Source organism: Myxocyprinus asiaticus, chromosome 13 (assembly GCF_019703515.2).
Source record: "Myxocyprinus asiaticus isolate MX2 ecotype Aquarium Trade chromosome 13, UBuf_Myxa_2, whole genome shotgun sequence".
NCBI lineage: Eukaryota > Metazoa > Chordata > Actinopteri > Cypriniformes > Catostomidae > Myxocyprinus > Myxocyprinus asiaticus.
This window is the reverse complement of record NC_059356.1, coordinates 5,197,905-5,220,566: the sequence shown is the minus strand read 5'-3', so window position 1 is coordinate 5,220,566 and position 22,662 is coordinate 5,197,905. Positions and strand designations below refer to the sequence as shown.

General features: G+C 38.5%; 2 protein-coding genes across 5 annotated transcripts in view; one reads left to right on the top strand and one right to left on the bottom strand.

Annotated features, from left to right (window-relative positions):
- Positions 1-22,662, top strand: part of LOC127450374 (gastrula zinc finger protein XlCGF57.1-like) — a 306,871-nt gene that overhangs the window by 77,750 nt on the left and 206,459 nt on the right. The window lies entirely within an intron of this gene.
- LOC127450334 (gastrula zinc finger protein XlCGF57.1-like) overlaps positions 872-22,662 on the bottom strand; it is a 310,096-nt gene continuing 288,305 nt past the window's right edge. For all 4 annotated transcript variants that reach the window (XM_051714368.1, XM_051714370.1, XM_051714369.1 and 1 more), the window contains exon 2: positions 872-4,793. In XM_051714368.1, coding sequence (XP_051570328.1) covers positions 3,106-4,793 — 1,688 coding nt within the window. In that variant the 3' untranslated portion in view covers positions 872-3,105. The remainder of the gene's footprint in view (positions 4,794-22,662) is intronic.

Sequence of the window (22,662 nt, the reverse complement as noted above, 5' to 3'; positions counted from 1 at the left end):
ATTAATTATTTTAATATTCCCCAAATTAATTGTTAATTCCCTTATTGAGCTAAATTCCTTCCATTAATGGTCGGAGAATGACGTAGGCATATGCTTAAAGTCATAAGCGAACCATTATGCAAATCCAAAAATAACTACATATAGCAAGTAGCTACATATTGGTGGATAAAATACGGGTAGATTCTAAGAACAAAGCATTTATTTGTTTTATCCTACAGAACGAAAGCAAAGTGTCTTGAGTTTCATGCACTCACAGTAAACTCACTCAGTCTCAACAAGCGCTGCTTCCATGTGGGCTTGCACAGGCAGATAAAACCACGCTCGTGCCCATCAGAAAGATGGATTTTATATCGCTACACTGAGTGAAACATTTGCAAAATGTATACTGAAAAAGAAACCACTAAGCAAACGGCTCTTTTAGTTTCTTTCCCAAGAAATTCACATATGCAATACAAGGATACGCTAATCTTTAGAGCACAAACAGGAAGAAGAAAATAATCCACCTGCTGTTCAGGTGTCCAAATCCAAATGACAAAGCGATGAGTTAAGCTTGCAGAATTCAAGAGATGTAATCACAACCCTGAAGAGAAAATGTCTGATGAAATGGTGCTGTGCTGTGGTTTATATGCCCAGGACAACGTGCATCAGGGTCATAATGCCAAGTGCCATCTGACAATGAGATTGGTGATTCTGTGATTGTGATTCTAAAGGGCTTAAAATATTTAATTCCTGGGAGTTCCCATAGTGTCAGCTACTGACCAACTTGAAAGGGAACTAGTCTTAACTCGCATTTTGACAGAAACCATGATCCAGATCATAACAACTTAAAATATAATCTGCATGCAAAATACACAACAGTAAAATTCATATATTCATGACTGAAAAGTTTTTGCAAGTTTTAATAAAAATGCTTTTCACCCCCTCATTTCAATCCTCGGTACACTCATGCTCATAGTATCAGAATCCCATTCATTGGTTCTTTGGACATGTAAAAAAAAGAGGCGGTTCTCAGTTCAGTGCACTGTTGAATCAAGAACTGTTATGACCAGATCACTGTACTGTTGACCTGAGTACAGCGACCAGATTATAGTACATAAATAAAACTAATACAATACAGTCATTAACTTATCTCCATCCTTAAAAGGACGTATATAATCCCAGTTTTACTCTTAGTTCGTTTTACCTGTTGAAAAACACACAAACATAGTAATAAATGTAAGGATACAATTCTCATTGAGCAAGCAGAAGATCTTTCTGCTAAACAAGAAAGAAGACTCTGGTCACTGAGCAACTCTCGATGAAAGCGTGATCCACAGAGAGAGAACTGTACTCGATCTCTGAAGGAAAAGTTCTGAGGAGGCTGTCTTCCGATCTGCCTTTTATATGCTCGCTGAGCATGGAAGGAGGGACTTCAAAAGACATCTGCCAATTAAACTGGCATGATGGAAAACCATTCAGAGTCTTCCCATCACCACTGTTAAAACTATGGATAAAATGGAAGAACTATGGACAATTTTCATAATTATTATGGACCAAACAATCAATTTTCCATTTGTGTAAAATTAGGGATGTGCATGGATAGTCGACATTTGGTTAACCATTTGACGCGCCATTATTCAAACATCAAAATCACTAGTCAGTTATTCTTCACATTCAAACATGCTTTTGTGTGCATCTGCACTGTTTTTCTATTTACTGTTTACACGCACGGACGCGGTCATCATCTTTGGGCATCGTCGGTGCATGCGCTGGCCACTGACTCTACTAAAAGAGTATCACAAAGAAGTTGTAGTGGGCATGCGTATTTGCTTGCGGTCAGAAGAGTATACTCAAAAAGGCAATGTGGGGAAGTATACCTGGGCCTTTATTCCTGGGTTTTTGCAGAGAGCAGCATTCTGAAACATCATGTAAACTAGAACGCTGACTTCCTTAAGCCGCTTAAGGGATTAAGAGAAAGCGGTTTAACACGCCTAGGTTTCTTTTGGAGAATACTGCTTAATGTGGCCATGTAAAGGCATAAGTGCTGTTCTAATGGGTGTTTGAAGAGTGTGCATGTATGAACATACCAGATCACAAACCATAGGATGGATCCCAACAACAAGTCAACACAGCAGAATAAATTCATCATTTCTAGGAGTACAGTGTAAAAATTTTATATTTAAAATAAACAAATTTAAAATATTGGTGGTCCCTCACGTTCACGTATATGCACTCATACATTGGGGAAATCCTAGAGTTTTACGTCAGAGGGAAACCCTACTATTGCAGCACAATTACACTAGAGGTCGTGATAAAAAGTTAAGTGAAACAAACACAGCAACAACTCTATCATATCTGGAATATCTGGAAATAAAGCAAAGCAACGGAGAATAAAATGGCAAAGTCTTCCTCGGATCCTTTTTGTATTTAAATAAGCGTTGCGGGGAAATTACATTATTGTAGATTCAACTGCAGAAATTGTGTCTGTATACAAGTGTAAAGAGTACACCGGTTATACAGTGCATGTTAACAGGAATGCTGTTTCTCGCAATAACCCGCTTTCTTGGAATAAGCCACTTTCTGGCGTCCATGTAAATGTAGTCACTGTCAGAATTTTTCATTTTAGCACCATGTAAATTAGGTGTTAGTTTTTTCACAGATGTTGCTTTTAATATCATCATTTACATCTGCATCCCAAATTCTAAATCAATGCTTTGTCAAATGTAAATGCACAAAATATGCACTATTATTGGTAATGTAATGGGTGCTACAAAATCAGGTGCCGGCTTTAAGGGGACACATAAGGCTGATGTGGCCCGGGGTGAAATTGAGTTTGACACCCCTGGTCAAAACAAATGCATGCAGGTTCAGTCTCCAGTTACCTAAATCATTTTTTAAGGGTCAGGAGATTTTGGCTAATGAAAATGCAGAAAGGCTAATGACTGTGCAACATTACTAGCCACAGTGGCCGGTAAAACAAAAAAGTTAATGTCAAGCCCGGCTCAAGACGCAAACTGTTCCAACCAATTCAGTCCGATTTAGTTAACTGTTTCAAACGGTTCATCGAAAAGAGCCAGTTCAACAGAACGATTCATTCTCGAACTGGACATCACTACTGTTAGCTCACTACAACAATTCTGGGAAATGCTTTTTTCTATGACTTCTTAAAGACCCTGATTGCTGACAACTTTTCCCACATGGCTTCCTTTCAGTGTGCAATCTCTCATGATGTTTTAGGCCGTTTGACTGACTGAAACTCTTTCCACATTTATGGCACGTGTAAGGCTTCTCTCCAGTGTGAATTCTCATGTGCACATTAAGGTTTCCTTTAAACGTAAAACAAATACCACACTGAGGGCATGTGTAAGGCTTCTCTCCAGTGTGGGTTCTCATGTGCATGTCATGGCTTCCCTTACGTGCAAAAGTCTTCCCACACTGTGAGCATTCGAAAGGCGTCTCTCCAGTGTGAATTCTCATGTGCACATTGAGGGATCCTTTAGATGTGAAACTATTACCACACTGAATGCATGTGTAAGGCTTCTCTCCAGTGTGACATCTTATGTGATCTTTAAGGCTTCCTCTCTTTGTGAAACTCTTTCCACAATGCTGGCAAGGATAAGGCTTCTCTCCGGTGTGACACCTTATGTGATCCTTAAGGCCTCCTTTTTTTGTAAAACTTTTCCCACACTGATGGCACGTGAAAGGCTTCTCTCCAGTGTGACTTCTCATGTGCACATTAAGGTGTCCTTTATTTATGAAACTTTTATTACACTGAAGACATGTGAAAGGCTTCTCTCCAGTGTGAATTCTCATGTGCACATTGAGGGATCCTTTAGACCTGAAACTATTACCACACTGAAGGCATGTGAAAGGCTTTTCTCCAGTGTGAAATAGCATATGTCTTTTAAGGCCTAATTTGTCCATGTAACTTCTTCCACACTGAAGGCATGTGAAAGGCTTCTCTCCAGTGTGGGTTCTCATGTGCATGTCATGGCTTCCCTTACGTGCAAATGTCTTCCCACACTGCGAGCATACAAAAGGCGTCTCTCCAGTGTGAATCCTCATGTGCACATTGAGGTATCCTTTAGATGTGAAACTATTACCACACTGAATGCATGTGTAAGGCTTCTCTCCAGTGTGACATCTTATGTGATCCTTAAGGCTCCCTCTCTTTGTGAAACTCTTTCCACAATGCTGGCAAGGATAAGGCTTCTCTCCGGTGTGACATCTTATGTGATCCTTAAGGCCTCCTCTTTTTGTGAAACTCTTTTCACACTGATGGCACGTGAAAGGCTTCTCTCCAGTGTGACTTCTCATGTGCACATTTAGGTGTCCTCTAATTATGAAACTTTTATTACACTGAAGACACGTGAAAGGTTTCTCTCCAGTGTGAATTCTCATGTGCACATTGAGGGATCCTTTAGACCTGAAACTATTACCACACTGAAAACATGTGAAAGGCTTCTCTCCAGTGTGAAATAGCATGTGTCTTTTAAGGCCTATTTTGTCCATGTAACTTTTTCCACACTGAAGGCATGTGAAAGGTTTCTCTCCAGTGTGAATTTTAATGTGGTGGTTAAGACTTCTTTTTTGTGTGAAACTCTTTCCACACTGAGGGCAGGTAAATAATTTTTTGGCTTGAGTTTTGTTTTGTGAGGAATTCTTCTCAGTCTGTGAGCAACTGAAAGATTTTTCTCCAGTTATGAAATGATCAGGATTCTGATACTGATGTTCCTCCTTCACTTCATTCAGTTCTTGACTTTCTTCTTTCACTTCTGTTGGCTCTCTATTTTCCTCTTTCATTTCCATGAAGTCTGAAAAGAAAATATCAGTTAAAATCAATTAAGGCTTTTAATGTAATGGAAGAAATCTACAAAGGAGGCATCAGTTTTTATATGGTATTTTATGTGCTGTAGGTTCATAAAATGTGTCTTGTACATGTTAATTACAACAAATTTGGGCTGCATGATTTGTGTGATCAGGGACAGAATGCAATAATTCGTTTTTTTAAACAAGCTTTGACACAAGTATGTAACGCTGTCATAACAGTGATGCCTGAACTTAACGCGTCAACAGCAGAGCAGACTTACTTCAAAACAAAAACATTGTAAGGTGAAAGATTTCCTGTTGTTTGCATCATTCTGCAAACCTTCAAGTAGATAAGATGCTCTCGAGAGGTTGCAGAGACTTTAATGCTTACTTCATAAATTGCAGTGAACTGCATTTTGTCTGTTGCTTTTTCATACCTTTGTATGACCATACATGTGCTTCTAATAAACAGTGCCACTTGAAACTATTGTGTATTGAATTTTTAAAAAAACATTTAAACTAGCAATTAAATCAATGCTCGGTTAATGATACATAGGATAGGTGATACGTGGTAATGAACGTAAAAAAGTTCATTTATATAACCTTGAGGTAAAGTAAAAACATCTTTATAAGTGCATAATGCAAACAGGGAAGCCTATAAAAGGTGCGAACTAATGTGCAAATGAGGCAGTGCAAAAAGGTAAGTAAAACATTTAAAGTACTGAACAGTTGAACTAGCAAATTATATACATAATAAACACCAATGTACAAAATATAAACACAATAATTATGAAAGGTTAATGGTGTTATGATCCTTTATTCTCTTGTAGTGTTTTTTAACATCCTTTAATTTCAATCTACTGTACATAGTTTAATGTTGTGGTCTTTGAAGCTTAACTCGACTGTCAGATATTATTTGTACATTCTCTTGTTTCTGGTTCAACGTTTCAAACTCGATTTTTTTCTTTTCTATAAATACTCAGCAGAGCCGGCACAGTTATTGAAAAACCTACAATAACAACAACTCAAATGTTTTAGCGAAGCTTACTAACCAAACTTAAAAATGATCTAACTTAAAAATGATCGAAATCGGCTGGCTAATGACTGATGGCTGAACCCAAATAGTTCCATTTTACAAGGAAAGTACTACCAAAGGTTCCTGGTTTGGTTCAGGTTTTAGCTCCACATAGAAACATATTACTGTGGTGGACCTGAACTAGAAAACATTTCTGCAGTTGAAGAATCTGACATTATTTTAGTGTGTTAAAAAGTGCTTTTTTTGCAGCTTCGGATGTCGAAAAACATTATTTTCGTTGCACAAAAGCAGTGTTTTTTTTGTATGTTTTTTTTTTTACACTTATTTTAGGTGGGGAAGCTGAAATTTAAAGGAATAGTTCATCCAAAAATGAAAATTCTCTCAACATTTACTCACCCTCATGCCATGCCAGATGTGTATGACTTCCATTGCAGAACACAAACAAAGATTTTTAGAAGAATATATCAGCTCAGCAGACAGACTGGCTTGACCGACAGTCTGCTAGCTGCCTTGAGATGTCACACAAGTCACAATGAACAACACAGAGATACAGTGCATCCGGAAAGTATTCACAGCGCTTCACTTTTTCCACATTTTGTTATGTTACAGCCTTATTCCAAAATGGATTAAATTCATTATTTTCCTCAAAATTCTACAAACAATACCCCATAATGACAACGTGAAAAGAAGTTTGTTTGAAATCTTTGCAAATTTATTAAAAATAAAAACTAAAAAAAAATCACATGTACATAAGTATTCACAGCCTTTGCTCAATACTTTGTTGAAGCACCTTTGGCACCAATTACAGCCTCAAGTCTTTTTGAGTATGATGCTACAAGCTTGGCACACCTATTTTTGGGCAGTTTCTCCCATTCTTCTTTGCAGGACCTCTCAAGCTCCATCAGGTTGGATGGGGAGCGTCGGTGCACAGCCATTTTCAGATCTCTCCAGAGATGTTCAATCGGGTTCAAGTCTGGGCTCTGGCTGGGCCACTCAAGGACATTCAGAGTTGTCCCGTAGCCACTCCTTTGTTATCTTGGCTGTGTGCTTAGGGTCGTTGTCCTGCTGGAAGATGAACCTTCGCCCCAGTCTGAGGTCCAGAGCGCTCTGGAGCAGGTTTTCATCAAGGATGTCTCTGTACATTGCTGCATTCATCTTTCCCTCGATCCTGACTAGTCTCCCAGTTCCTGCCACTGAAAAACATCCCCACAGCATGATGCTGCCACCACCATGCTTCACTGTAGGGATGGTATTGGCCAGGTGATGAGCGGTGCCTAGTTTCCTCCAGAAATGATGCTTGCCATTCAGGCCAAAGAGTTCAATCTTTGTTTCATCAGACAGAGAATTTTGTTTCTCATGGTCTGAGAGTCCCCCAGGCGGGCTGTCATGTGCCTTTTACTGAGGACTGGCTTCCGTCTGGCCACTCTACCATACAGGCCTGATTGGTGGAGTGCTGCAGAGATGGTTGTTCTTCTGGAAGGTTCTCCTCTCTCCACAGAGAAATGCTGGAGCTCTGTCAGAGTGACCATCGGGTTCTTGGTCATCTCCCTGACTAAGGCCCTTCTCCCCCGATCGCTCAGTTTGGCCAGGCGGCCAGCTCTAGGAAGAGTCCTGGTGGTTCCAAACTTCTTGCATTTACGGATGATGGAGGCCACTGTGCTCATTGGAACCTTCAATGCTGCAGACATTTTTCTGTACCCTTCCCCAGATCTTTGCCTCAATACAATCCTGTCTCGGAGGTCTACAGACAATTCCTTGGACTTCATGGCTTGGTTTGTGCTCTGACATGCACTGTTAACTGTGGGACCTTATATAGACAGGTGTGTGCCTTTCCAAATCATGTCCAATCAACTGAATTTATCACAGGTGGACTCCAATCAAGTTGTAGAAACATCTCAAGGATGATCAGTGGAAACAGGATGCACCTGAGCTCAATTTTGAGTGTCATGGCACAGGCTGTGAATACTTATGTACATGTGATTTTTTTCGTTTTTTATTTTTAATAAATTTGCAAAGATTTCAAACAAACTTCTTTCACGTTGTCATTATGGGGTATTGTTTGTAGAATTTTTAGGAAAATAATGAATTTAATCCCTTTTGGAATAAGGCTGTAACATAACAAAATGTGGAAAAAGTGAAGCGCTGTGAATACTTTCCGGATGCACTGTATTTGTCACCTAGTTATCATTTAGAGACTGTGTCTGTTCCTTAAACTACCAAACACAAAACGTTTAGTATGTCATCTAGTAGTGCTGCAACTAACAATTATTTTGAAAAATCAACTAATCTATGTGCTTTCTGCCTCCTCCTCCACGTGGCGCGTGACCTTATCAGCAAGCTTATGTCATCCCTCTCATGAGCGCGTCACAGATATGTAAGGAAGCGAACATTTGTAGTTAAAAAGTATATAAGTAATGTTTTGTTTCTAAACCTAATCAATCGTTTGGGTTCAGAATAACTTTATTTATCGACTGGAGTCGTGTGGATTATTTTGATGCACCCTAAATATGCATTTTGGACCGTCAAAAAATGGAGGACATTAATTTGCATTTTTTAAAGGAGGCCTGAAATGAAATCCTAAAAATCTTAAATTCTGTTTTTATGAAGAAAGAAACTCAGATACATCTTGGATGGCCTGAGGGTGAGTAAATTATCAGCAAATTCGTTGCACATCGTTGAAAATAGCCTTCTTGATCAACAGGGTAAAAATAACTTTGTGGGAACAAAATTGGCATGCCAAGCCTAAAATATTCATTTTCTAGGCTACTTACTCTAGAGCATTCATTTTTGATGAGCAAAATGAACATGTCAACATGGTCCGTTGAAAGACGGGACCTGACTCACCTGAGGCCATTATCCTGCACTTGAAAAAGACTGCTCAGTGGTAAAAAAAACTTGCAAGCACACACAGATTTAAAGACTAAAATATGAAAACATCAATAGCGACTTGCAAGCCATTGTTTTGGAAATCCTCTTCCCACACCACCACCATAGTGATTTCCATAGAGTCTTTGCTCATCTTGTGAGGACATTTTTCTGCGCACGCCACGAGTGAGAGAGGGAAAAGGCATTTGTGGCCTGAGGTAAAATTAAACTTTGTATACATCTGCTCCAGATATCCTCTTTTTAAATAACTGTATTTTATTTTTTATTTTTTAAATTCCCAATGCACTCTAAGTCCTCGTGGTGGCGTAGTGACTCGCCTCTATCCAGGTGGCGGAGGAAGAATCTCAGTTGCCTCCGTGTCTGAGATTGTCAATCCACGCATCTTATCACGTGGCTTGTTGAGTGCGTTACCGCGGAGACCTAGTGCATGTGGAGGCTTCACGCTATTCTCCACGGCATCCACGCACAACTCATCACGCACCCCACTGAGAGTGAGAACAACATTATAGCGACCATGAGGAGGTTAACCCACTGTGACTCTACCCACCCTAGCAACAGGGCCAATTGGTTGCTTAGGAAGCCTGACTGGAGTCACATGGCACACCACGATTCCAGGTGTGGTAGTCAGCATCTTTACTTGCTGAGCTACCCAGGCCCCCCTTTTAAATAACTGTAATAATCATATTTAAAATGTGTCACATTGACATAACAGTAATTTTAGAGCAGTCTATGTAAAAAATATAAAGCAAAATGTAAATGTGTAAAAATGTTGAACATATTAATTGGGGAAAAAGTTGACCGACTAGTAATTCCAGTGTTGACTAGCAGCATCAGTGACGTTTAGTCGACTAGTCTCTTACATCCCTATATTCAACATGTGCTTACTAACAATAAAGAGGACAAAATCATATATTAAAAATACCTCTAAATGACATTCACTGAATTAAAGGGAAAAAAAATACTTGAGGATTATTAAGTTTAATTTGATTAAAAAAAAATATATATATATATATATATATATATATATATATACACACAGGTGCATCTCAATAAATTAGAATGTCGTGGAAAAGTTCATTTATTTCAGTAATTTAACTCAAATTGTGAAACTTGTGTATTAAATAAATTCAATGCACACAGACTGAAGTAGTTTAAGTCTTTGGTTCTTTTAATTGTGATGATTTTGGCTCACATTTAACAAAAACCCACCAATTCACTATCTCAACAAATTAGAATACATCATAAGACCAATAAAAAAAAACATTTTTAGTGAATTGTTGGCCTTCTGGAAAGTATGTTCATTTACTGTATATGTACTCAGTACTTGGTAGGGGCTCCTTTTGCTTTAATTACTGCCTCAATTCAGCGTGGCATGGAGGTGATCAGTTTGTGGCACTGCTGAGGTGGTATGGAAGCCCAGGTTTCTTTGACAGTGGCTTTCAGCTCATCTGCATTTTTTGGTCTCTTGTTTCTCATTTTCCTCTTGACAATACCCCATAGATTCTCTATGGGGTTCAGGTCTGGTGAGTTTGCTGGCCAGTCAAGCACACCAACACCATGGTCATTTAACCAACTTTTGGTGCTTTTGGCAGTGTGGGCAGGTGCCAAATCCTGCTGGAAAATGAAATCAGCATCTTTAAAAAGCTGGTCAGCAGAAGGAAGCATGAAGTGCTCCAAAATGTCTTGGTAAACGGGTGCAGTGACTTTGGTTTTCAAAAAACACAATGGACCAACACCAGCAGATGACATTGCACCCCAAATCATCACAGACTGTGGAAACTTAACACTGGACTTCAAGCAACTTGGGCTATGAGCTTCTCCACCCTTCCTCCAGACTCTAGGACCTTGGTTTCCAAATGAAATACAAAACTTGCTCTCATCTGAAAAGAGGACTTTAGCCCAGGTAAGATGCCTCTGACGTTGTCTGTGGTTCAGGAGTGGCTTAACAAGAGGAATACGACAACTGTAGCCAAATTCCTTGACACGTCTGTGTGTGGTGGCTCTTGATGTCTTGACCCCAGCCTCAGTCCATTCCTTGTGAAGTTCACCCAAATTCTTGAATCGATTTTGCTTGACAATCATAAGGCTGCGGTTCTCTCGGTTGGTTGTGCATCTTTTTCTTCCACACTGTTTCCTTCCACTCAACTTTCTGTTAGCATGCTTGGATACAGCACTCTGTGAACAGCCAGCTTCTTTGGCAATGAATGTTTGTGGCTTACCCTCCTTGTGAAGGGTGTCAATGATTGTCTTCTGGACAACTGTCAGATCAGCAGTCTTCCCCATGATTGTGTAGCCTAGTGAACCAAACTGAGAGACCATTTTGAAGACTCAGGAAACCTTTGCAGGTGTTTTGAGTTGATTAGCTCATTGGCATGTCACCATATTCTAATTTGTTGAGATAGTGAATTGGTGGGTTTTTGTTAAATGTGAGCCAAAATCATCACAATTAAAAGAACCAAAGACTTAAACTACTTCAGTCTGTGTGCATTGAATTTATTTAATACACGAGTTTCACAATTTGAGTTGAATTACTGAAATAAATGAACTTTTCCACGACATTCTAATTTATTGAGATGCACCTGTATATATATATATATATATATATAATTAGAGTGTTTTTGTCTTGTTTTAAATATCAAAATATCTAAAGATCCTTAAAAACAAGATACATTTACTTGAGAAGCAACATATAAGATATTTAGACTTGCTTTCAGAGAATAAATCTTGAATACGAGTATATTTTGTCTTTACTGAACTGGCAGAAGTATGAACGTTAAAAAATACAATCATAAACAAAATTCACAAATTCAAGATTCAGTCTCTGAAAGTCAAAATATGTTGCTTCTCAGGTAAATGTATCTTGTTTTAAGGATTTTTAGATATTTTAAAATATTTACTGTAAATATAGAATTTTATATTCAACATTCTCTGAAAAAAAAAAAAAACAATTCTTCAGCAGCATAGCTCCTCAAGTAAATGTCTATTGTTTTAAAGGAGCTTTATATATTTATACTGGAAAACAAGCCAGAAAAGACTAATAAAAACATATTTTGTTGCAGTGTATAATGAGCTAAAAGTAGCCTCTCCCACCTTTATGTTCACTTGATTTCGATCCATCTTTAACTCACAAAAAACAAACACTCTCTTCTTACAGTAATAAAGCTGTGTATTGCTGATTTCTTTCTGATAAGAGTGGGTGAATTCCAATTGAAAGTGATCATCCATATGCCCTACTTACTTCAAAGGACACATCTCTTATGTGAGCACTCTGAAGGGAGCATGAAAGTACTGTATGAATGTACCCTTTGCTAAAAGTCTTGTAAAAGGGCTCTTCATGAAAAAAAATCTTACTTTCATTTGGAATGACCCTTCGGGTGGCATCCCCTTCCCGCAGTGCCCCTCAAGGGTCAAAACTGCCGTTTGGAAAATGCCCAATATAAGCCGGGTGGAATTTCAAACTCTCTTGCACTGTTTTTCACGAGACCCTTAAAAGCAGCTCTGACTGCACAGAGAAATGCCAGTTTCGGAGTTTGTGCTTATTTACATGACCCGCTTCTTTATTATTTGAACTTCAATAAAGGATTCATTAAAGATATAACCCCGGGGTGTTTCCTTTAAAGACGCTCTGACATGCAAGTTTTGCTCCAGTGGAACACCAGCTCCACTTTATTTCATGACGACACTGCTTCTGTATATTATTATTTAGTTTTTTGTATAATTCATTCATATTTTGTGATCTTCATCACCTTAAGCTGTTTGGATAGTTTGGAGTGCGTCTGGACTGTGAGCTGTGTTCTTCTTCCTCTCTTCTATCATGCACACAATCTGCAGTGCTCCTTCCGCACGTCATCATCATCATTAGAGTTTCATATGATCTCATGTATCAAATGACTGACAACAAAAAATGTTGTCTACAATTTTTTATTGTTGACGTTGTCAATAACGTTGACTAATCATTTCAGCCCTAAGAATTCACCCCAAAATAACCCTGTTTGTAATGACTTTTAACGCTGAAGTTCTCTTTTCTATACAGCTAGTTTCTTTAGTCTGTGTTTGAGTGGCAGGGAAAAAGAAATGTCATAAATTATTTAAATGTCAACAGAATGCAATAAGAAGTGTGTAGGAGGACATATGAAAAATAGGTTCATTGAGTTTTGTCTTAAGACACTTATAGCATATGTTTTTGTTCTGAAACCTCTTTGAAGTTTGTTCAGCAGGATATATTGATATGAAATGTAACAGAGGTTTGTTTTTGTTACATTTTTATTGACACATTGATTTTCCTTGTTGAATGTTAAAATAAGCTTAAAAATGTATGTAATGGCTCAGTGTTGAGTTTACAGTTAAAACTTCAATTCAGATTAATTTGGACTCTGCTCGGACTCGGCTTGTTATGTCCGACTCAATTGGTTAAAGACTCAAACTTGACTCGGACTCAACTAAGCTGGACTCGAACCCAACTCTAACAGGTTGTGTCCTCCCAACTATGTTAATTTTTAAAGAGAAATGGTATCTCTAAAGAATTTCAGTTAGGATTTGGGCCCATCATAATACAGAGACTGCTCTTATCAGAGTTACAAATTAATTGCTCTTATCATCTGACTGCAGCTGCATCTTTCTTCTAGTGCCATTAGCCTTTGACACCATAGACCCTGGCATTCTCTTGGATAGGTTCAAAAAACAAAATCAGGTATGCTCCGAAGTTCTTCAAAAAATATATGAAGGTGCTCTTGAATGAGGAAATAATAATCCAAAAAAACAAAGGAAAATCAAGGCACACTTCCAGATCAGAAATATAGTTAAAAAGCCTTTGTCAATGGCTATAACAATAACAGTAAAAAAGAGGGCTGCAAACCTGTTTTTTTTTTTTTTTTTTAACACATATCGGCAAAAATGCCTTCTTCAGGGTGCAGTCTACAACAAACAAAAGTGACTTAGGGTGCTTTCACACTGGCAGTTTAGTTTGAAACAGAGCACGGTTCACATCAAAAATTGGTAATGTGAAAGCTGTCATGTGGACCGGGGAGCGCACTGCGGTACCGAACCCGAGACTACCTGTAGGAGGTGCATTTTAGCCGATGACGACACCTATCTATCTATACACCTTATAAATACTATATATAAATACTATTATAGGTAGTATTTTATTATTATTAATATAGGGTATAATAGGAGATGACAGTGGTGATAACTTCACCTTGGACACGAGCGTGAGTAAGCATGCAGTGTAAACAAAGATGCAAATGAATTCCTTGCAATCAGCTGTCTCCTCAAAAAATGGCATTTGCAAGCAGCAGCAGCGAGCCGCCTTCCCCTGGACATGAGTTACACCATGAAGCGCACATATACGCAGTTGTCGTTCACTCTGCTGTACATAATGGCACCAAAATAACAAAAAAACTAAAAGTACGATGAGTCGCATTGTGCTCTCCATGCGTGTTTGTGATGACGTAAGATGAACGCAAATGGACCAGGGTTCGATAGAATCAAGTGAGTGTGTAACCAGACCAACGCTGCGGGGGGCACTGGGAACAATCGCACTCGGAATCGGACCGCAGCAAACGTTCCCAGTGCGAAAGCCCCCTTAAGAAAAAACTCTCACTTTATTACTGCTAAATTAGGCACACCTGCTCAGAAGAAATCACTAACACACATAATTTAGTGTCAGAAATCTACTAGGTGGAGTATATCTAGGTACTTATATTATAGTAAATGATGTCAAAATAAAGAGAGAGAAAACATATCAACCTTCTACGATCATGTTGGAGAAAGAATTTTAAGGCTCTCTGATTAACTCACAAGCCCTTATCTCTCATGAAGGAAGACTTTGAGATTCTGTTTCTTGCATTTTATCATCTCCACAGAAATAGAGCAGGGCATCTCCTCTGTCTCACTGCGTGTTATTAACACTGCATGAATAAACCCACAATGACCACGGACATTTGCCATTACATGGCCGTTAAGTGAAACTGGAATGCTTTGCGTTCACAAAGTTTATACCTCGTTTATATTTTCACGGGGGTTTGGCGCAAGCCTCTGTAGACATCAGAGCGCTTGAGAAGTGGTTCATCTTCATGCTCTCAAGAGAGCTGCTCGTGACGTCCGTGGTGCGGTTCCCTGAGATGCTTGGAGCTCAACTGAATGAGACACAAATGCTTTTTCCTGTGCGCTCATGAGACAGCATGCAGGGAAAGACGAGGCTGAATCCAGCTTCTTAATCAACTGCTTTTTATTCAGTAAAAGGGCCTTGGTGCTTCGACACTACACAACAATATCACTGGCGAGTGAAATGTTAATATTTACTTGCCAGTGGCTAATAACAGAAGTTTTTTGGTTGCATAGTGCGAAATTTACTCGCATATGCGAGTGATTTACTCACAATGTAGAGGGCTGCATATATATATATATATATATATATATATATATACACACACAGTTGTGCTCAAAAGTTTGCATACCCTGGCAGAAATTGTGAAATTTTGGCATTGATTTTGAAAATATGACTGATCATGCAAAAAAAACTGTCTTTTATTTAAGTATAGTGATTATATGAAGCCATTTATTATCACATAGTTGTTTGGCTCCTTTTTAAATAATAATTATAACAGAAATCACCCAAATGGCCCTGATCAAAAGTTTACATACCCCTTGAATGTTTGGCCTTGTTACAGACATACAGGGTGACACACACAGGTTTAAATGGCAATTAAAGGTTAATTTCCTACACCTGTGACTTTTTAAATTGCAATTAGTGCCGGTGTATAAATAGTCAAGTGAGTTTGTTAGCTCTCACGTGGATGCACTGAGCAGGCTAGATACTGTGCCATGGGGAGCAGAAAAGAACTGTCAAAAGACCTACGTAACAAGGTAATGGAACTTTATAAAGATGGAAAAGGATATAAAAAGATATCCAAAGCCTTGAAAATGCCAGTCAGTACTGTTCAATCACTTATTAAGACGTGGAAAATTTGGGGATCTCTTGATACCAAGCCAAGGTCAGGTAGACCAAGAAAGATTTCAGCCACAACTGCCAGAAGAATTGTTCGGGATACAAAGAAAAACCCACAGGTAACCTCAGGAGAAATACAGGCTGCTCTGGAAAAAGATGGTGTGGTTGTTTCAAGGAGCACAATATGACGATACTTGAACAAAAATGAGCTGCATGGTCGAGTTGCCAGAAAGAAGCCTTTACTGTGCCAATGCCACAAAAAAGCCCGGTTACAATATGCCCGACAACACCTTGACATGCCTCACAGCTTCTGGCACACTGTAATTTGGAGTGACGAGACCAAAATAGAGCTTTATGGTAACAACCATAAGCGCTATGTTTGGAGAGGGGTCAACAAGGCCTATAGTGAAAAGAATACCATCCCCACTGTGAAGCATGTTGGTGGCTCACTGATGTTTTGGGGGTGTGTGAGCTCTAAAGGCACTGGGAATCTTGTGAAAATTGATGGCAAGATGAATGCAGCATGTTATCAGAAAATACTGGCAGACAATTTGCACTCTTCTGCATGAAAGCTGCGCATGGGACGTTCTTGGACTTTCCAGCACGACAATGACCCTAAGCACAAGGCCAAGTTGACCCTCCAGTGGTTACAGCAGAAAAAGGTGAAGGTTCTGGAGTGGCCATCACAGTCTCCTGACCTTAATATCATCGAGCCACTCTGGGGAGATCTCAAACGTGCGGTTCATGCAAGACGACCAAAGACTTTGCATGACCTGGAGGCATTTTGCCAAGATGAATGGGCAGCTATACCACCTGCAAGAATTTGGGGCCTCATAGACAACTATTACAAAAGACTGCACACTATCATTGAGGCTAAAGGGGGCAATACACAGTATTAAGAACTAAGGGTGTCATTTCTTTTTTTTCTTTGTTGCCATGTTTTGATTTATGATTGTGCCATTCTGTTATAACCTACAGTTGAATATGAATCCCATAAGAATTAAAAGAAATGTGTTTTGCCTGCTCACTCATGTTTTCTTTAAAAACGGTACATATATTACCAATTCTCCAAGGGTATGCAAACTTTTGAGCACAACTGTTTAATATAAATTATAAATATATAACCACAATAGGAAAAATACATCAACTATTTAAAAAAAGGACTGAAGTCAATTTCTTCATTTAAACCTGGAAAATCCATTGCCTTCATCTGTTTCTACTGTTTCTTAAGCTTCCACTACAAGACTATCAGGGCTGCTATTGTGGGCTGCCTGAAAATGCCTCATCATAGGATAGTCCATATTATGTTTTCTAATGGCATACTTATGTTCAGAGACCCTATCCTTTAAACAATGCTTTGTTCTCCCAATGTAAAAGCAACCGCAACTGCATGATAGACGATACACTACATACTGTGTGTTGCAATTAATGAAGGACTTAACCTCATAAGCTTTTTTAGTCTTAAAGTCAATGTACTGTTTACCCTCCTTTATATTACAGCAATGATTACATGAGCCACATTTATATAAGCCCTTTAAAGACTGATGAAGCAAAGTAGTTTTGTTTTTGCTAGATAAGTGACTTTTTACTAATTTGTCTTTTAGGACAGTGCTCTTCTGAAACAGATTTTGGGAGGGCCAGGAAAAACTTCCCTAAGAGTGGGATCACTCTGGATCAAATTCCAATTGGACATGACAACTTGTTTTATATGATTGGACAAATGGCCATATAACAAAATAAACTTGATTTTCTGTTCTTTTTTTCTGTGTAGTTTTAAAAAATTCAGTTCTAGAGGTTAGAAGGGCTTTATCACGCGCTCTGTGGACCACCTTTTTCTGATATCCCCTTAATGTAAAGTGCTCTACTAATGAATTTGCCTATGTTTGAAACTCATTATCCATGTCACAAATACGTTGAAATTGTCCAAATGGGATATTATCTTTCAGCCATCTCGGATGGAAACTGTCAGCTCTTAATAAAGTGTTTCTATCTGTTGGCTTCCTATATAACTGATTTGACTTTGTGAATGATCTATCCTCAATTTGAAATTTCTGTCATTATTGTTAATATGATCAGCAAAATGAAACAATTCATCCTTGGTGCACGTCCACAAACACAAGATGTAATCTATATATTGCCCCAACCACAAAATACCGCCAGTGTGTTCAGATTGATGCACATAACCCCATAACCCAATAAATAAATTAGCATAATTCGGAGCATAACATGCTCCCATTGCTGTCCCACGTACTTGTATGTATTGAGTTGATCTTGAAAGAGAAACACATTATGTTTTAAGTCCATTCTGTTAACTGTAAAACAAATTCAGGAGGAGGATGAACATCTAAAGGTCTACTGTTCAAAAAATGTCCAAGAGCCTCCAGTCCATGTTGGTGACTGATGTTTGTGTACAAAGACTCCACATCAAAAGTTACCAAATAACAGTTGTCTGACACCCTTATTTCTTGTAGTACATTTAAAACATGATTACTGTCTCGAATGTAAGACGGTAGTCATTGGGCCAGAGGTTTTATAAAGAAATCCACAAATTGTGAAGCTGGATCAGTAAGTGGCCCGTTTGATGAAATAATGGGTCGTCCTGGTGGACTCTGATTTTTATGTATTTTGGGGAGCATATAAAATGTGGGTAGTCTAGAATAAGAGCACAACAGAAAATCATGCTCTTGTTTATTAATCCATCCAGATTCGATGGCATTCAGTAAAATCTATTTCAACGACTCTTCCATATGGTTCAATGGATTGGAAGGTAGTTTTTGGTAGTAATGTTCATTACTGAGTGGTCGAAAAGCTTCCTCAATATATTTTTCTTTGTCCATTACTACAACAGCGCCACCTTTGTCCTCTTGGATAGGCTTGAGAATTATGTTGGCATCTGTAGACAGTTTAGGTCCTATTTATCAGACCACTACCACTTCGTATTAGGTCCTTAGCTTTTCTCCTTATATATGCTTCCCCAGGGAGACATTATCAGGAACCATGGAATTAGTTTTTACTGTTGTGCCGACAATACTCAGCTTTAAATTTCCATGAGATCTAACGGAATTTACAAATTCTCCAAGTTAGCAGAGTGTTTTAATGATATCAAAGATTATATGGCTAGAGATTTCTTTCAACTCAATTCTGACAAAACAGTGATATTAATTATTGGACCAATAACCTCTAAATATAAGATGTTAAAATATAATTTGTCTCTCAGTAGAAGTACTGTTATGTCATCTTCTACAGTAAAGAACTTGAGTGTAACTGATAGTAATCTGTACTTTGAAAATCACATTCCAGTTTTTGTAGAACAGCATTCTTGTACCTTAGAAATATTTCATTAAACATGCTATCTGTTTCTGATGCTGAAAAGCTAATTTGCACATTCATGACCTCAAGACTAGATTATTGTAATGCACTACTGGCTGGATGTCCTTCAGGCTCAATAAATAAACTTAAGTTGGTTCAAAATGCAGCAGCTAGAGTGCTTCCTAGAACAAAGAAATATAATCATATCAGCCCAGTTTTATTGTCATTACATTGGCTGCCTGCTAGGTTTCGTATCAGTTTTAAAATTCTGCTAATTACTTGCAAAGCTTTGGATTGTCTAGCTCATCAGTACTTTAGCAACCTTCTATCATGCTATAATCCATCAAGCGCACTACAATAGCAAAACTACAATCCGACCTGTTAATAGTGTTTACAATATCAAAATCCTCAAAGGAGGTAGATCCTTGTCCTATTTGTCACTAAACTATGGAATAGCCTTCCTAGCATTGTTCGGGACACACTCTCTCACTTTCAAGGTCATATCATGCACCCCCCCCAAAAAAGATCTGATTCATAGCAGGGAACTTTTAACTTTAAAGGCTGAAATACACCAGGCACTCTTATTCTGAAATGCATGCGCTTCACTGCTTCCAGCTGCTCATTCAAACAGATAAGGGAAATAAAATGTGCACTCCTACAATAATCTACAAGGTATTACAATATAAACAATTAAAAGTAAACATTGTCATATTTCATCAACACTATATCCTCATCTTCAACAGTAATAGCAATACTAATAGCTTGTCATAAATTTCCGATATGCCTTAATAATTGTGAACTGCTCTGCAACAGCTGAAAACACTCACAAGCCCCCACGTGCTTGGAGAAAATACAGTGCCGCGTTTTCACTCTGAAGGATGCAGCGCATGCATTTATTTAATTCGATCGTTTTCTTTTAAAGCTTGATAATCACATTAGGTCATATAAGTCCCCCCCCACCAAATTTAAGGCCTCTTTAAATGACAATTAAGACTTTTGTTGTAACTGTTTTGTTATAATTAAGACTTTAGTTGAGAATTGCCTCTTTCAGAGTTGTTCGGCATACTGAGAACTGATGTGCTGCTGACATTGAGCATGCATGTGATTAAGGGGCGAAATGTATGTTTCTGGTGTATTTTGCTGCACAACAGAAAGTATAACAAATAAAACATACTGGAAATATATTTATGACTTGATTGTATTACCGTTTTATCAACGTATGAAGATGATCAAGTATACAGTTCTCGAGTCAACAGTACATTGAGTCGATCACAGCAGTTCGCGAGTTACCACACTGAACTGAAAATCGCGACATTTTGGGTTTTTTGAGCGGCTGGAGCTTGTTTTGTGAATCACACTTTTCCTTAAAGAAACTTTTGCATTGATGAAAGATTACTTTTGCATTGAAGATCCCGGACAGATTGAGAGTGGACACTACGGATGATCGCAAAATATCTACATGCTCACACAAAGGATGTCTTTTATAAAGCTGACGGATTGTGTAAGTCATGGTATATACGTTTATGTGGCCTCCGAGTGAACTGACTCGACCATCCGGGGAACCGGGATGCCGGTTTTGTTTCTTTTTGTATTGGTTCCGCTTAGCGGCTGGAGCTTGTTCTATTGAATAACACTCCTTTGGAACAGCTGTGGATTAATCTGTTCATTCTTCGTGCTTATTCCTCCTGCTGGCTGTAGTTTGTTTTGTTGAGTTTTTTTTTACGAGACATTGGAATGATTACACCATCCGCTGAACTCATAACAGCCAGCTCACTGAACATTCGTTTGTCTGTCTGAGGAATCTGAACGGTTTTATATCAGCTGGAATTTGTTTTGTGGAAGATCACATCCTTGAGACAGTTCTGTGGATGAAACTACACATTCTTTGTGTTCATTCTTCCTATTGACTGGGTTTATTTTACAAAGTATTTTCTGTTATGTAATTTTGCCTCAAATTTGTGAGGCAAAATTGAGCAATCCGATGGCAAAATTGTCATGGGGGCTCGTGGGCATTCATGGACCTTTTGAGTTGAGAGGGATTGTCTTAAGTTGGTGCTTTCGTGCGCTGGGTTAATGCGCACGTTTTTCTTTTTTCTGTTTGTTATGTTCGGGGGTTGATTGTTTCACTAATGGGGAATGTGGTCTGTATTATTTTGTTTTTCACACACAATTTATTTTTTTTTATTATATCAATATGTCAGTTGTTAATATGAGTGTACTATCTCCACATGGAATGTGAATGGGTTAGGACTCCCCATAAAAAGAAGGAAGGTTATTTCTTTTCTTAAGCGTAAGAAATATGATATAGTGTTTCTTCAAGAAACATATCTCTCCCCACAGGAAGCTGAAACATTTGGGAAGATATGGGGTGGACATGTTTTTTTTAGTGCTGGCTCAAGTAAGAGCAAAGGAGTCATTATATTGTTAAATAAACATCTACAATTCAAATGTCTCAAACAGATTAAAGATAAATAAGGAAGAGTCATTATTGTTTTAGCAGAAATTCAGGGGCAAAGGTTGATTTTGGCTAATATTTACGCACCTAATGCTGATGATCAGGGCTTTTTTATAGATCTTCAAGGGATGTTGCAAGCCGCTGGCACCCCTCATGATATAATATTGGGAGGAGACTTTAATCTTTTAATGGACTCAGTCCTTGATCATAGTGAAGCAAAAGTGTGTAAGCCACCTAGAGCAACACTGACGCTTCACAGGATGTGTAAAAATCTTGGTCTTACGGATATTTGGAGACTTTTGAACCCATCTGGTAGGGACTATAAATTGTTTTCATCAGTCCATAAGATTTATTCTAGAATAGATTTTTTTTTTTATATCCAAATCCCTCATTTCATCTGTTGTTGATTGCTCAATTGGAAACATTTTAGTCTCAGATCACGCCCTGGTGAGTTTAGAGGTGCTGCCACATATAGAGAAAAAGAAATCATATAGTTGCCACCTTAATGTGTCCCTTTTGCAAAATCCTGATTTCCAACAAATGTTAAAGCCTGAAATCAATGTTTATATGGAGACCAACTGGTCCTCAGTATCCTCTATGGGCGTGGCTTGGAAGGCACTTAAGGCGGTTCTTAGGGGTCGGATCATACAGTATGCCTCATTCATCAAAAAATCCAAAGCACGAGAACTTGTGGAGTTGGAAGAGAATATTAAAAGTGCAGAGGCAGAGCTGGAGCACCGTATGTCAGCTGATGGCCTCAGAGTATTGACCTAATTGAAATATAGACATAATACTATTTTGTCACGGAAAGTGGAGTTTTGGTTATTCAGGGCAAGACAGTCATACTTTGAGTCGGGTGACAAAACAGGGAAGCTTTTGGCTAGATATATAAAGAAGAGAGAGTCTCTTTCTATCATTCCCTCAGTGAAATCTGCTGGTTGTGAATTTTCTTTACTTCAGCCATTGATATTAATAATGCCTTTAAAGAGTTCTATATTGATTTTTATAGTTCCACATCTTCGTCTACTGATGAAGATATTAGAAACTTTGTGGAACCATTAGAACTTCCAAAACTGACGACTGAGCAAAAAAACTCTCTTGATTCTGAGATAACCTTGGAGGAGCTTGACAAGATAATTAAGTCCCTACCTACTGGCAAGGCTCCGGGGCCAGATGGTTTTGCCGCTGAATTTTTTAGATCCTATGCTACAGGACTGGCTTCACTTTTGTTAGAAGTTT